The sequence below is a fragment of the Phyllobates terribilis genome, unplaced genomic scaffold (assembly GCF_046119375.1).
Source record: "Phyllobates terribilis strain yellow unplaced genomic scaffold, ASM4611937v1 Scaffold_3__8_contigs__length_932513732, whole genome shotgun sequence".
Classification (NCBI taxonomy): domain Eukaryota; kingdom Metazoa; phylum Chordata; class Amphibia; order Anura; family Dendrobatidae; genus Phyllobates; species Phyllobates terribilis.
The window spans coordinates 289222952-289238012 of NW_027362763.1; the positions used below are offsets into that span (position 1 = coordinate 289222952).

The 15061-nt window shown below is 41.0% G+C and overlaps 1 protein-coding gene across 11 annotated transcripts in view; it reads right to left on the reverse strand.

The window, feature by feature from the left end:
- Positions 1-354: 354 nt before the first annotated feature.
- Positions 355-15061, reverse strand: part of PHC3 (polyhomeotic homolog 3) — a 109602-nt gene continuing 94895 nt past the window's right edge. For all 11 annotated transcript variants that reach the window (XM_073674867.1, XM_073674875.1, XM_073674874.1 and 8 more), the window contains one exon: positions 355-3639. In XM_073674867.1, coding sequence (XP_073530968.1) covers positions 3485-3639 — 155 coding nt within the window. In that variant the 3' untranslated portion in view covers positions 355-3484. The remainder of the gene's footprint in view (positions 3640-15061) is intronic.

The following is a 15061-nucleotide window of genomic DNA, read 5'->3' on the forward strand; positions in this document are numbered from 1 at the left end:
GTGTATTTCCAGGTGTCTATCATGACAGTACTACATTCCCTGCCCTGAATTCCTTGTACTTATGTGGATTTAACATTTGTGTGAGAGTTGCATCCATCCTGGTGTGGTAATTGGTAAAACACTGAGGGTGTGGTGGAAGGGGGAGGGGGGGGGGGGGTTAACCTCTCATGTGTTACTTGTCCCTAGAGGATGAGAAGGACTACCTCCCCTCCTGTTGTACTGTTATGATGGAAATACCGGTAGGACTAATTCCTATTTTTCAGCCACAACATTTTATGAAAAATTACCTTCTTCATGGAGGGTAGTTAAGTTGTTAATTAACATGTGAAATAATTCCTTGTGAAAACATTTGCATTAATATTATATAGCTTTATATATTTAATATGTACACACAGTGTTATATTTATACTGGCTACAATGTTTAATATGTAATTAAACGGTTAATGGGTGTTTACCCTGTAAGACCACACTCTGGATCTGGTGGATCTCCTGCCATTACATTTAACATCAGCAGAAAAGCTTAAAGGGGTTTTCCACTACAATGATATGGATGACCTATCCTTATGAGCTAAGCTGCAGTCGCAAATGGCCACTAAGCAGTATCTAGAGCGGTGCTCTTCTGCTCCATACACTGTTCACATCTGATAAAAGTTGACAGATCCGTGGGGCTGTGGCACCCTACTGATCTGACATTGACAGCCTACCTTAGGCGATGTGCCCACGATGCAGAAATGCTCTGGATTTTTCCTGAGCGTTTCTGCATCTCCCTGGCAGAAAAAAACGCATGCGGATTGTACATGCGGATTGTACATGCGTTTTCCTGCCAGGGACATGCGGATGTGAAGCATTCTTCACATGCATTTCCGCATGCGGATTGACAAGCGCTTTCCAGGCGATTTTAGCATCACTTGGAAAGTGCTTGACAACTTGGTCACACTATATAAATCCATGCAACCGGCATGGATTTATATACTGTGACCGAAAGAATGGTAAAAAATAAATATTATACTTACCTTCTGATGGCCCCCGGTGTCTTTATCCGATGCGTCTTGGTCTGCCGGCAGCTTGTGGTAGCTTAAAGAACCAGCCGACGTCAGCGTCGCGTGACCCGTCACATGACTAAATTACATCACCGCAGGTCCTTCAGTCCACCGCAAGCTGCCGGCAAGCCGAGACAAGGACACCGGAGGCCATCAGAAGGTAAGTATAATATTTATTTTTTATTTTATTCTTTTTTTCACAGGTACTATGGTACCCGGGTCCGGAGGAGAGTCTCCTCTCCTCCAGACCCGGGTACCATCCGCACATTGAAACGCTTGGATTCTGCATGTACAGATACATTGGAATGCATGGATTATGCATCACTGTAAGTCAATGGCGGCGAAAACGCAGCGCTTGCGTAAAATAATTGGTAGTGCTGCGGATTTTTCCAGTAATGATAATCCGCAGCGGAAAGTTCCGCAGCATGTGCACAGCACATGCGGATTATCATTGGGGAACATGGCAGACCTTCTACCAAGCGTTTTTTAAGTGTTTCTGCAGCGGAATTGCCGCTGCGGAAGCGCTTAAAAAACGCATAGTGGGCACACAGCCTTAAAGATAGGTCATGAATATAACTGCAATGGAAAAATCCTTTAATTGACCAATTCTTTACCTTCTGTGTCTCTCTGACATATCAGATGAAAAATACCACAGTTCATTTAGTGACAAGTCCTTATTAACACAAAGTAATAAATAATAATAAATCTAAACAGAATTACATTTAAAGTTTGTCACAGCTGAAATGTCTATATGTGTACATAGCCTCCATTGCATTTATTCAAAATACTTGAAAATGTTGTCTTTTCCATATATTGTAACAAAAGCAAGATGCCATATTGCTTGAAACCACATTCATTCCTACATTTCATCCATCATACCTGATGATTTGTGTGAGGGTGGGGGGGGGAGTGAGTGGGAATATTCTTTTCAGTAAGGTCAATGCAACTTAAGGAGGGATGTCCTGATAAAAAGTAAAAAATACCTAAATATGTTTAACATTTTAAGTTTTATAACTTATTAGTAGAGTTCATTTATCAAAAGTGCCCTGATCTTTAAATATCTTCTAAATATAGAGCATTTTCTAAGTCAGCACCTCATCAATGCTGTGTGTAAAAGGGATTTTCCCACAAACAAAGTACATTTCAATCAATAGATCTTGGAATAGAAAGAAGTTTCACAATTAGATGTATACTCTTTTGCTTCCTCCCCTGTCCAGGAGATGTGGTATGATCAGACCATGTCTCTGCATGGTCAGACACAGCCATTACACAGTACACAGCAGGGGCACATTTATAAGATTATATCAGCACAGGAACATTTTAGTTAAATACATCCAATTGTAGAAGTTACTATTATTATTCCAAGATCTATTGATTAAAATGTACTTTGCTTGTGGAAAAAAACACTTTAAAGGGATTGGCTAGGGTGCTTTCACATTACATTCTGTGTCCCCGTCGGGGCATGCATCCTAAAAGTCCCCGCAAAACGCTGCCTGGACGTATGCGCTGACGGGGGCAATAGACTGCAATGGTGACAGCAGAGCTCACGTTCGCTCCCCGTTTTGCGGGGAATTTTAGGATGCATGGGGGGACACAGAACGCAATGTGAAAGCACCCTTACTGCTCACTTCAATAGCTAAGCCGGTCCCTGTCATTGTTATAGCTAATGAATAGACAAAAAAGGGGCCTGTCTTAGCTACTGAAATCAGCAGTGAGTGACAATCTGCACTGTTGAAATGCAGACATAGAAAACAACCACTTGTGTCAAGCACACCGCAGAAGTGGGCCTGCCTGGACCAGGGAATGGAGTGGATATCTGAAGACTGCGACACCTATGATAAGTAAACTATAACAGTAGGATGTGTAACTTACTATTTTAACCATATTTAAAACTTTCCAAAGCCTTTAATTGCATTTCATCCCATTCTCTCATCAAATTACAAATCCACTTTCACACTTAGATAACTGATATATTACATAATAATACATTGAGGAGTAATCCTGGTTAGTAAATTCTACACAGAGCTTTCGTATTACATACATTTTACATTATGAAGAACACTGGCAATCTGTTTGTGTCATACTGGATTCTCTTTCAGTAAGATAGAAAAATACAAGGGGTAGAAAACATACACTGGAAGCTTGTGTATGGTTAATAGAGTTTTAGAGAATCTGGGGTATAGAAACTGAAAGAACTTCGATAAATGGAAATTAAATATAAACCTGATGATCATGAAGAGGACCGTCCTGTGAGAAGCATAGAGGACGTGCTGATTTATGTATTATATGTAACAATTGTAATAAAGCTTTCCATAGACTGGCCAGAAATGAAACAGCTTACACTGATGCAGGGAACAAATGACTAAAAAATGCTCCAAAGTACTGTCAGTCAGCCTGCAAAGACTGAGATCTTCAGTGTAAAGTCAATGTTGCCGAGCAGTATACTATGTGTCCTTTAGTGAGTTAATGCGAGCGCAGATCTTAAGAGCTGGTCCCAACTTAATATTCATGGTGCTCATCAAATGATCTTCCTTCAGTAAAAGAAGAGCCTGTCCATCAATTTCCTGCGTTCTGAATTCATCGGCGATCTCGTGGCAGCCTGGCACAAACATAAGAAAGTGGTGAGCTCTGGGTTTTAACAGTCGAGAAAGAAATTTAGAGTGCAGACACGTGGCAGATTTGTTCCATTGTTCTGAACAGGGCCATATGCTTGCTGCCCAAACAACTCGATGAATTCCAAACTTTTTGTGGTTTTCAGCCATAGATTTCTAGAGCTGAACATAACTGGTAAATTGTTTGCCCCCTTCCTAAAATATGACTCATAAGTACATTATAGTCGAGTAGGTACGTCATAATGAAAAGTGGTCAAAGTGTGCAAAGACACACTGACATTAACCCCTTCGCTCCAAAGCCTGTTTTCACCTTCCTTACCAGGCCTATTTTTTCCATTCTGAGCAGTGTCACATTATGATGTATGAACTCTGGAACGCTTTAACGTATCCCAGTGGTTCTGGTTTCGTGACACATTGTTCTTTATGTTAGTGGTAAATTTAGGACAATATTTTTTGCGTTTACTTGTGAAAATATTGAAATTTTGGCGAAAGTTTAGCAATTTTCTAAATTATTATGCCCTTAAATCAGAAAGTTGCATCAAACAAAATAGTTAATAGATAACATTTGACACATGTCTACTTTAGATCTGTATCATTTTTGAAACATAATTTTTTTTTGTTAGGAAATTAGAAGGGTTAAACATTTATGTCACTAACCCATATGTGGTGGTAAACTACTGTTTGGACGCACAACAGAGCCCCTGATGTGCTTAAACAGTTGAAACCCCCCACAAGTGACCCCATTTTGGAAACTAGACCCCTCAAGGAAATACTCTAGAGGTGTGGTGAGCTGGACGTTGAGCTGTGAAAATGAAAAAAAAAATTTCACACAAAAATGTTGCTTTAGCCCCAAATTTGAAATTTTCACAAGGGAAACACAAAAAAATGGGCTTCACAATTTGTTGCGTAACTTATCCTGAGTACGTCAATACCCCATATGTGGTGGGAAAACTCCTGTTTGAGCGCACGGCAGGGTTTAGAAGGTAAGCACCAACTGAATTCTAGAGTGCAATTCTGGCTAGAATAGATTGCGGATGCCATGTGACATTTGAAAAGCCCCTGACATCATTTTGGAAACTATAGCTATTGAGGAATTTATCCAGGCGTGTGAGCATTTCCAACCCTCAGGCGATTCACAGAATTGTGTAACAATGGGCTGAAAATTACCATTTTTTCCTCTAAAATGTTGCTTTGGCCCCAAGTTTTCAATTTTCAAAAGGGATAATAACAGAAAATGACGGGTACAACTTGTTATGCAATTTCTCCTGAGTACGCCAATACCCATATGTGGTTGAAAACTACTTTTGAGGCACAGTGCGAAGCAAGGAAGGGAAGGAGCGCCATATGGGAGTTAAGATTTGGCTGGAATGGTTTGAGGGGGCAATGTCACATTAGCAGAGCCCCTGAGGTGTCAGAACAGCAGAGACACCCATAAGTGAGCATCTTGACACCACAGGTGTGGCACAGAATTTTATACCATAGGGCGGTGAAGAAGAAATAATTACATTTTTACCATTAAAATTTTGTTTTAGCCCCAAGTTTTTAATTTTTATAAGGGCTAGTAGGAAAAATGGACCTCTCAGTTTGTTGTGCAATTTATTATGAGTATAACAATACCCTACACGTAATCATTAACTAATTGTGAGGCACAGTGAAAAGCTCAGAAAGGAAGGAGCGCCATGTTATAGTGCAGGTTTTGCAGGGATGGTTTGAAGGAGCCAAGTCACATTGGCAGCAACCCTGAGGTGCCAGAACAGCAGAACCCCCCATAAGTGACCCCATTTTACAAACTACACCTTACACTGAATTCATAGAAGGGTACAGTGATCATATTGACACCACAGGTGTCACAGAATTTTATACTTGGAGGGTGAAGAAAAAATAATAACATTTTTACCACAAAAATTTTGCTTTAGGCTCAGATTTTACATTTTCACACGAGAAAATGGGTTTAAATGGCACAAAAATTTGTCACACAATTTCTGCTGAATGTGAAAATACCCCATATGTGGCTGTACAGTACTGCTTAGCCATACGGCAAGACTCAGGAGGGAAGGAGCGCTATTTGACTTTTGGACAACAAATTATCATAGAACAGTTTGCTGACTTCATATATAGAGCCCTTAAGTACCAGAAGAGCAGAATTCCCCCTTAAGTGACCCCATTTTGGAAATTACACCTCTCTGGCAATTTATCTACAGGTGTATTGATGATATTGACTCTATGGGTGTTTTCCAGAAACAAGCAGCAGTGGACGTTGCAAAGTGATAATTGCAAATCTGCCATTGTAGTGACCAGTATGTTGTAGTGCCCAGTACTTTGTAGTGCCCATACATTGTGCTCAACTCATGATTCTGGAAACATGCACCCGTAAATTAGGCGGGCTTTCTTTGCTACAGAAATGCCAAACATGTGGATGAGAAATGTGGTTTTGGCACAATGTGGGGCTCAAAAGTGAGGGGGAGTATTTGGATTTGCTGAATTTCTTTTTGGGACTGATGAGCCATAGCGCTTTTCCTGAGTATTTGTGCTACCAGTAATATGGACGCCCCGTATATTTCCGTTAAAAGATGACTGACCTGAGTGGGAGCTTTTTTGTGGATTGAGTTGAAGCTTTTATTGTGAACATTTTACTTAACATTTTTTATAATATTTATCCTGCGCTGAGTACTTGCGTTGGGGTTTCCATCTAAATCTCCGAATGACGTGATTCAGATGAAACCCCCAGGGGATCCATTCACTATAATGAGGCAGCAGAGTTACTTTGTACTCCGTCTGGCCTCAGTTCAGTGGTGTCCTTATTTAAGAGGTGCAGAAAACTGCACGCCTAAAAAGACGGACACCCCGGATCACAGGCCAGACAGTGTCCACAGTGCTTCCATCTGCCTCATTATAGGGAATCTTCCGTCGGGGTTTCCGTCTGAATCATGTTTTTGAGAGATTTACACGAAAACCCCGATGTAAGAGTCCAGTGTCGACCGCAGGATTAATGTGCGCTGAGCCTTACTGCGATCTTTGGGAGGCAGAATGAACAAATCAACAGCAAGTGAAGAATTGGTTTTATTCATTTTTTACTCCGTTCCTCGGGCAGTATAAGTGAATCGGTGCGATTACAGCGATAACAGATTTAGGCTATGTGCACACAAAGTGTTTTTGATGCGTTTTCGCGGCGGTTTTCCCGCCGCAGAAATGCTGCGAAAATGCTTGTTAACAGGTCTGCCAGGTATAGCAATGGTAATCCGGATGTGTTGTGCACATGATGCGGAAATTTCCACTCCGGATTCGCATTGCGTTAAAAACCACAGCATGACCATTGCTTGGGCGTTTCCGCTGCAAATTCGCGCCCATTGACTTGCAATGAATCGTAGCAAACCCGCAGGTATAACATCTATACTTGCGGATTTGCTGCATTTCAATTAAAGCCAATGGCCGTGAATTTGCGGTGGAAACGTGGTGCGGGTGGTACCCAGGTCGGGAGAGGAGGACTACAACTCCTCTCATCTGACCGTTGCTCCCGCTGATAACAGCGAGAGCGGCGTGGCTGGGAGGAGCAGTAGTCTGCTCCGCCCAGACTGCATGCCCGCACTAAGAAAAAAAAAAGAAAGAAAGAAGAAAAAAAACTGACACTCACCTGTTCGGCGGCCCCCGGTGGCGATGCGCTGCTCCAGGCGGCCGGCGGTATACTGCGGGGAGCAGGCTCGCTCTCAGCAGTATACTGAGCTGCCAGACCTGCGGTGATGTCACCGATCAGCTGATCGCTGACGTGACCGATCAGCTGATCGGTCAAGTGACCGCCCCTGGGAGCATTCTGAAGAATGCTCCCATGATGGTTAGCTCACCGGGGCTGATCAGCTGATGAACCCCAGTGACCTCCTGCAGCACGTATACTGACAGGGGTGATTTTACACCACTGTCAGTATACAATGCTGTCTTCTACAGAAGGACATCAGTGATGGCTGATGTCACTGCTGTAGAAGTGACACGGGTCGTCGAGGGACAACCGTTGGCGGTATGTGGACTATGTCGTTGACGGCGGACGGGTGAGGGATATGGTTGTATTATTTTACGTTTTTTTTTCAAAAGATCGATGGCTTCGCGGATAGAGTTTAATAAAAAAAATTGTAGAACCGTGTGTTTTTTATTTCATTAAAATAATTTATTCTGGCCGTGTCTTTTATTTAAAAAGCGGCGACCACTTTACTACGCAGTTACTAATGGGGGCGTCTTATAGATGCCCTACATTACTAACCTGGGTTTCACATCAGCCGCCAATACAAGGCTGACGTGAACCCCAACCCCATTACCCCACTCGCCACTGCTACAGGGTAGTGGGAAGAGCGGAGGCTAAGCGCCAGATTTGAAACATCTTATGGATGCACCATTTCTGGGACTGCTGAGGGGTGATATTAATAGCTGCGGAGGAGGCTAGTATCCCTGACCCTTTCTCTGGCTATAAGTATCAGCCCGCAGCTGTCTGTTTAGCCTTTGCTGGTTAGATTTATGGGGGGACCCCACCTGAATTTTTTTTGGGGGTCCCCCTGTAATCTAGCCAGTAAAGGCTAAATAAACAGCTGCGGGCTGATATTAATAGCCAGGGAACATTGTTGGCTAATGGCCCCTTCCGCAGCTCCTAATATTACACACAGAAACAGAGTAAACACTTTATTTGAAATCTAACAGACACATTCTTTAATCATTCAAATTAACCAATATACTCACCCCAGTTCTGATGGTAATCCAAGGTTTAAGCAATGTCCCACCAAATAACTTTATTTATCTCCAAAAAGCATTCATTGATGTACAAAAACGCTTAAAAAAGGCTTAAAAAAATGCATGCAAAAACTGCGTCAAAAACGCGTGTAAAATCTGCATGCGTTTTTCCTGCAAAAAAGATGCGTAAATGCACATGAAATTTCTACTTCAAATATGGACCGTGAGCATACGACTTTAGGCGGTGTGCCCACTATGCGTTTTTTAAGCTTTTCCGCATCGGGAAATTTCCACTGCAGATTATCATTGCGGAAAAATCCGCAGCACTACCAATTATTTTGCGGAATCGCGGCGTTTTCGCCACCATTGACTTGCATTGGACCGCGTGACATCCACATCACTGCATCTGCAGATGCGGATACCATGCGGTTCAATGTGCGGATGGTACCCGGGTCTATATAGTGTGACCAAGTTGTCAAGCACTCTCCAAGTGATGCTAAAATCACTTGGAAAACACTTGACAACCCGCATGCGGAAATGAATTCAAAAACGTTTCACTTCCGCTTGTCCCTGGCAGGAAAACCGCATGTAAAATCCGCATGCATTTTTTCTGCCAGGGAGATGCAGAAACGCTCAGGAAAAATCCGGAGCATTTTTGCATCGTGGGCACATAGCCTTATACTGGATTTTCTGTTTGGCTGCTGTCACACACTAAAAAAAAGCTTTTTTTTTGTAAAACAAAGTTTTTGCACCGTCATATTTTGAGAGTTATAATTTTTCTATACATCTGCCGACAAACGAGTTGATGTTTTTATTTGTAGCATTTTCGGGCACATAACATTTTTTGATTGCTATCTATTTCGTTTTTTTTGGAGGCAGAATGCAAAAAAAAAACAGAAATGTAGGAATTGTTTTCTTTTTATTCCGTTCACCGTGCGGTAAAATTGATAATGCAGCTTTATTCTTTGGGTCAATACGATTACTGCGATAACACAGTTATATCATTTTTTTATGTTTTCCGCTTTTATGAAAAAAATAATTATTTTTGCATCAATTTATTCTAAGAGCTATAACTTTTTTTATTTTTCCACTGATGGAGCTGTATTGCGGCTTGTTTTTTTATGGGACAAGATAACATTTTCAGCTATACCATTTTTATTTACATTTGACTTTTTGATCGCGTTTTATTCCATTTTTTTTTTGGTGGTATGATCAGAAAGCATAGTTTTTTGCTACTTTTTTTTTTACGGTGTTCACTGAAGGGGTTAACTAGTGTGACAGTTTTATAGGTGGGGTCGTTCTGGACACGGAGATACCAAATATACAGTTGTGCTCATAAGTTTACATACCCCAGCAGAATTTCTCCTTTCTTGGACTTGTTTCAGAGAATATGAATGATAACAAAAAAACTTTTTCTCCACTCATGGTTATTGGTTGGGTGAAGCCATTTATTGTCAAACTACAGGGTGGGCCATTTATATGAATACACCTAAATTAAATGGGAATGGTTGGTAATATCAACTTCCCATTTGAGGCACATTAGTATATGGGAGGGGGAAAACTTTTCCAGATGGGTGGTGACCATGGTTGCCATTTTGAAGTCAGACATTTTTTTTTCAATGGGAAGAAGGTCAGGTGACACATCAAACTTATTGAGAATTTCATAAGAAAAACAATGGTGTGCTTGGTTTTAACGTAACTTTATTTTTTCATGAGTTTTGTACAAGTCTATGACCACTTATAAAATGTGTTCAAAGTGCTGCCCATTGTATTGGATTGTCAATGCAACCCTCTTCTCCCACTCTTAACACACTGATAGCAACACCGCAGAAGAAATGCTAACACGCTGTTTCAGATACTGCGCATCTCAAGTCTCAGGTAGTCAGATCGGGAGACCTTGGTGTCCTTTCAACTGGCCCACGACGACCAATCCACTTTCCAGGAAACTGTTCATGTAGGAATGCTCGGACCTGACACCCATAATGTGGTGGTGACCATCTTGTTGGAAAAACTCAGGGAACGTGCCATCTTCAGTGCATAAAGAGGGCAACACATCATCATGTAGCAATTTCAGATATCCAATGGCATTGAGGTTTCCATTGATGAAGAATGGCCCCACTATCTTAGTACCCCATATACCACACCATACCATCAAGATAAGAGATGTGCAGCATCTGAAACAACGGATACTGGAAGCCTGTGCTAGCATTTCTTCTGCAGTGTTGCTATCAGTGTGTCAAGAGTGGGAGAAGAGGGTTGCATTGACAATCCAACACAATGGGCAGCACTCTGAACACATTTTATAAGTGGTCATAAACTTGTAAAAAAACTCATGAAAGAATAAAGTTAAGTTAAAACTAAGCACACCATTGTTTTTCTTATGAAATTCTCAATACGTTTGATGTGTCACATGACCCTCTTCCCATTGAAAAAAATAAAGTTGGATCCAAAATGGCTGACTTCAAAATGGCCACCATGGTCACCACCCATCTGTAAAAGTTTTCCCCCTCCTATATACTAATATGCCACAAACAGGAAGTTGATATCACCAACCATTCCCATTTAATTTAGGTGTATCCATATAAGTGGCCCACCCTGTACTGTGTTTTCTCTTTTTAAATTTTAATGACAACCAAAAACATCAAAATGACCCTGATCAAAAGTTCACATACCCCAGTTCATAATACCGTGCATTGCCCCCTCTAACATCAATGACAGCTTGAAGTCTTTTGTGGTAGTTGTGGATGAGGTTCTTTATTTTCTCAGATGGTAAAGCTGCCCATTCTTCTTGGCAAAAAAACTCCAGTTCCTGTAAATTCCTGGGCTGTCTAGCATGAACTGTGCACTTGAGATCTCCCCAGAGTGGCTCAATGATATTGAGATCAGGAGACTGAGATGGCCACTCCAGAACCTTCACTTTGTTCTGCTGTAGCCAATGACTTGGCTTTGTGTTTTGGATCGTTGTCATGTTGGAATATCCAAGTACGTCCCAAGTACGTTCCGGGCTGATGAGTGTAAATTTGCCTCCAGTATTTGCTGATAACGTGCTGCATTCATCTTTCCTTCAACTTTTACCAAGTTTCCTGTGCCTTTGTAGCTCACACATACCAAAAACATCAGTGATCCACCTCTGTGCTTTACTGTAGGAATGGTGTTCCTTTCATCATAGGCCTTGTTGACCTCTCTCCAAATGTAACGTTTATGGTTGTGGCCAAAAAGTTCAATTTTGGTTTCATCACTCCAAATTAGCTTGTTCCAGAAATTTTGAGGCTTGTCTCTGTGCTGTTTGGCGTATTGTAGGCGAGATACTTTGTAGCATTTGCGCAGTAATGGCTTTCTTCTGGCGACTTGACCATGCAGCCCATTTTTCTTCAAGTGCCTCCTTATTGTGCATCTTGCAACAGCCACACCACTAGTTTTCAGAGAGTCCTGAATTTCAGCTGATGTTATTTGTGGGGTTTTCTCTGCATCCCGAACAATTTTCCTGGCAGTTGTGGGTGAAATTTCTGTTGGTCTACCTGACCGTGGTTTGGTTTTTACAGAGCTCCTGATTTTCCATTTGTTAATCACAGTTTGAACGCTGCTGACTGGCATTATCAATTCCTTGGATATCTTTTGGTATCCCTTTCCTGTGTTCTACAGTTCAACTACCTTTTCCCGTAGATCCGTTGACAATTCTTTTGTTTTCCCCATAACTCACAATCCAGAAATGTCAGTGGCTGGATGAACTTGCAAGAGTCTGTCTGGATCCCGGAAACTCACTCAGCTTTTATGCACACACACTGATTACAAGCAAACAGGTCACAGGTGAGGATGCTACCTTTAGTAGCCATTCAAACCCATTTGTGTCAAATTCTGTGCATGTTATCAGGCCAAAATCACCAGGGTATGTGAACTTTTGATCAACGTCATTTTGATTGTCATTAAGATTTACAGTTATATGAAAAAGTTTGGGCACCCCTATTAATCTTAAGCTTAATGTTTTCTTAAAATTGGTGTTTTTGCAACAGCTATTTCAGTTTGATATATGTAATAACTGTTGGACACAGTAATGTTTCTGCCTTGAAAGAGGTTTATTGTACTAACAGAAAATGTGCAATCTGCATTCAAACAAAATTTGACAGGTATGGGCACCCTTATCATTTTCTTGTTTTAAATACTCCTACCTACTTTTTACTGACTTACTAAAGCACTTTTTTTGGTTTTGTAACCTCATTGAGCTTTGAACTTCATAGCCAGGTGTATGCAATCATGAGAAAAGCTACTTAAAGTGGCCACTTGCAAGTTGTTCTCCTGTTTGAATCTCCTCTGAAGAGTGGCATCATGGGCTCCTCAAAACAACTGTCAAATGATCTGAAAACAAAGATTATTCAACATAGTTGTTCAGGGGAAGGATACAAAAAGCTGTCTCAGAGATTTAACCTGTCAGTTTCCACTGTGAGGAACATAGTAAGGAAATGGAAGAACACAGGAACAGTTCTTGTTAAGGCCAGAAGTGGCAGGCCAAGAAAAACATCAGAAAGGCAGAGAAGAAGAATGGTGAGATCAGTCAAGGACAATCCTCAGACCACCTCCAGAGAGCTGCAGCATCAACTTGCTGCAGATGGTGTCACTGTGCATCGGTCAACTATACAACGCACTTTGCACAAGGAGAAGCTGTATGGGAGAGTGATGCGAAAGAAGCCGTTTCTGCAAGCACGCCACAAACAGAGTCGGCTGAGGTATGCAAAAGCACATTTGGAGAAGCCAATTTCTTTTTGGAAGAAGGTCCTGTGGACTGATGAAACCAAGATTGGGTTGTTTGGTCATACAAAAAGGCGTTATGCATGGCGTCAATAAAACACAGCATTCCAAGAAAGACACTTGCTACCAACAGTAAAATTTGGTGGAGGTTCCATCATGCTTTGGGGCTGTGTGGCCAATGCCGGCACCGGGAATCTTGTTAAAGTTGAGGGACGCATGGATTCCACTCAGTATCAGCAGATTCTTGACAATAATGTTCAAGAATCAATGATAAAGTTGAAGTTACGCAGGGGATGGATCTTTCAGCAAGACAATGATCCAAAACACCGCTCCAAATCTACTCAGGCATTCATGCAGAGGAACAGTTACAATGTTCTGGAATGGCCATCCCAGTCCCCAGACCTGAATATCATTGAACATCTGTGGGATCATTTGAAGAGGGCTGTCCATGCTCGGCGACCATCAAACTTAACTGAACTGGAATTGTTTTGTAAAGAGGAATGGTCAAAAATACCTTCATCCAGGATCCAGGAACTCATTAAAAGCTACAGGTTATTTTTGCAAAAGGAGGATCTACTAAATATTAATGTCACTTTTTCTGGTGAGGTGCCCATACTTATGCACCTGTCAAATTTTGTTTGAATGCAGATTGCACATTTTCTGTTAGTACAATAAACCTCATTTCAAGGCAGAAACATTACTGTGTCCAACAGTTATTACATATATCAAACTGAAATAGCTGTTGCAAAAACACCAATTTTAAGAAAACATTAAGCTTAAGATTAATAGGGGTGCCCAAACTTTTTCATATAACTGTAAAAAGAGAAAACACAGTAGTTTGACAATAAATGGCTTCACCCAACCAATAACCATGAGCGGAGAAAAGTTTTTTGTTATCATTCATATTCTCTAAAACAAGGCCAAGAAAGGAAAAATTCGGCCGGGGTATGTAAACTTTTGAGCACAACTGTATGTACTTTATTGGTTTATTTTTGTTTTTACATAAATAATATTTATTGGTATAATATTTTTTCATTTTTTTTCTTTATTTGTGATTTATATATATATATATATATATATATATATATATATATATATATATATATATATATATATATATATATATATATATATATATATATATTACAATTTAAAACTTTTTTTTAAATTTTTTCTACCTTGTCCCAGCATGGGACATCAACTTTTCCTGCCCTAATAACTGATCTAATACTAATACTAATACTGTGCAATGCTTCTGCGTTGCAGAACATTAGATCTGTGCATCGCACACGAGCAGGAGGCGTTTCAGCTCCTGCTCTGAGCAGGAACTTAGAGGCCACCATACCTGGGTGACCCCACGGTCATCTTTTGGCCCAGGGTCACCATGGAGACCATCAGCACAACGCAGTTGCGTTGTGTTGTTTGGAGCAGAAACGGCGTTTCCTCCCTCTGCAAGCGATTTCATATACAGTGCCTACAAGTAGTATTCAACCCCCTGCAGATTTAACTGGTTTGATAAGATGCAAATAAGTTAGAGCCTTAAAACTACAAACGAGAGTAGGTTTTATGAACAGAAGCATAAATCTTACAAACCAAAAAGTTATGTTGCTCAGTTGAATTTTATTAAATTTTAAACATAAAAGTGTGGGTCAATTATTATACAACCCCTATGTTTAATATTTTGTGGAATAACCCTTGTTTGCAATTACAGCTAATAATCGTCTTTTATAAGACCTGATCAGGCCGGCACAGGTCTGTGGAGTTATCTTGGCCCACTCCTCCATGCAGATCTTCTCCAAGTTATCTAGGTTCTTTGGGTGTCTCATGTGGACTTTATTCTTGAGCTCCTTCCACAAGTTTTTAATTGGGTTAAGGTCAGGAGACTGACTAGGCCACTCCAACACCTTGACTTTTTCCCTCTTGAACCAGGCCTTGGTTTTCTTGGCTGTGTGCTTT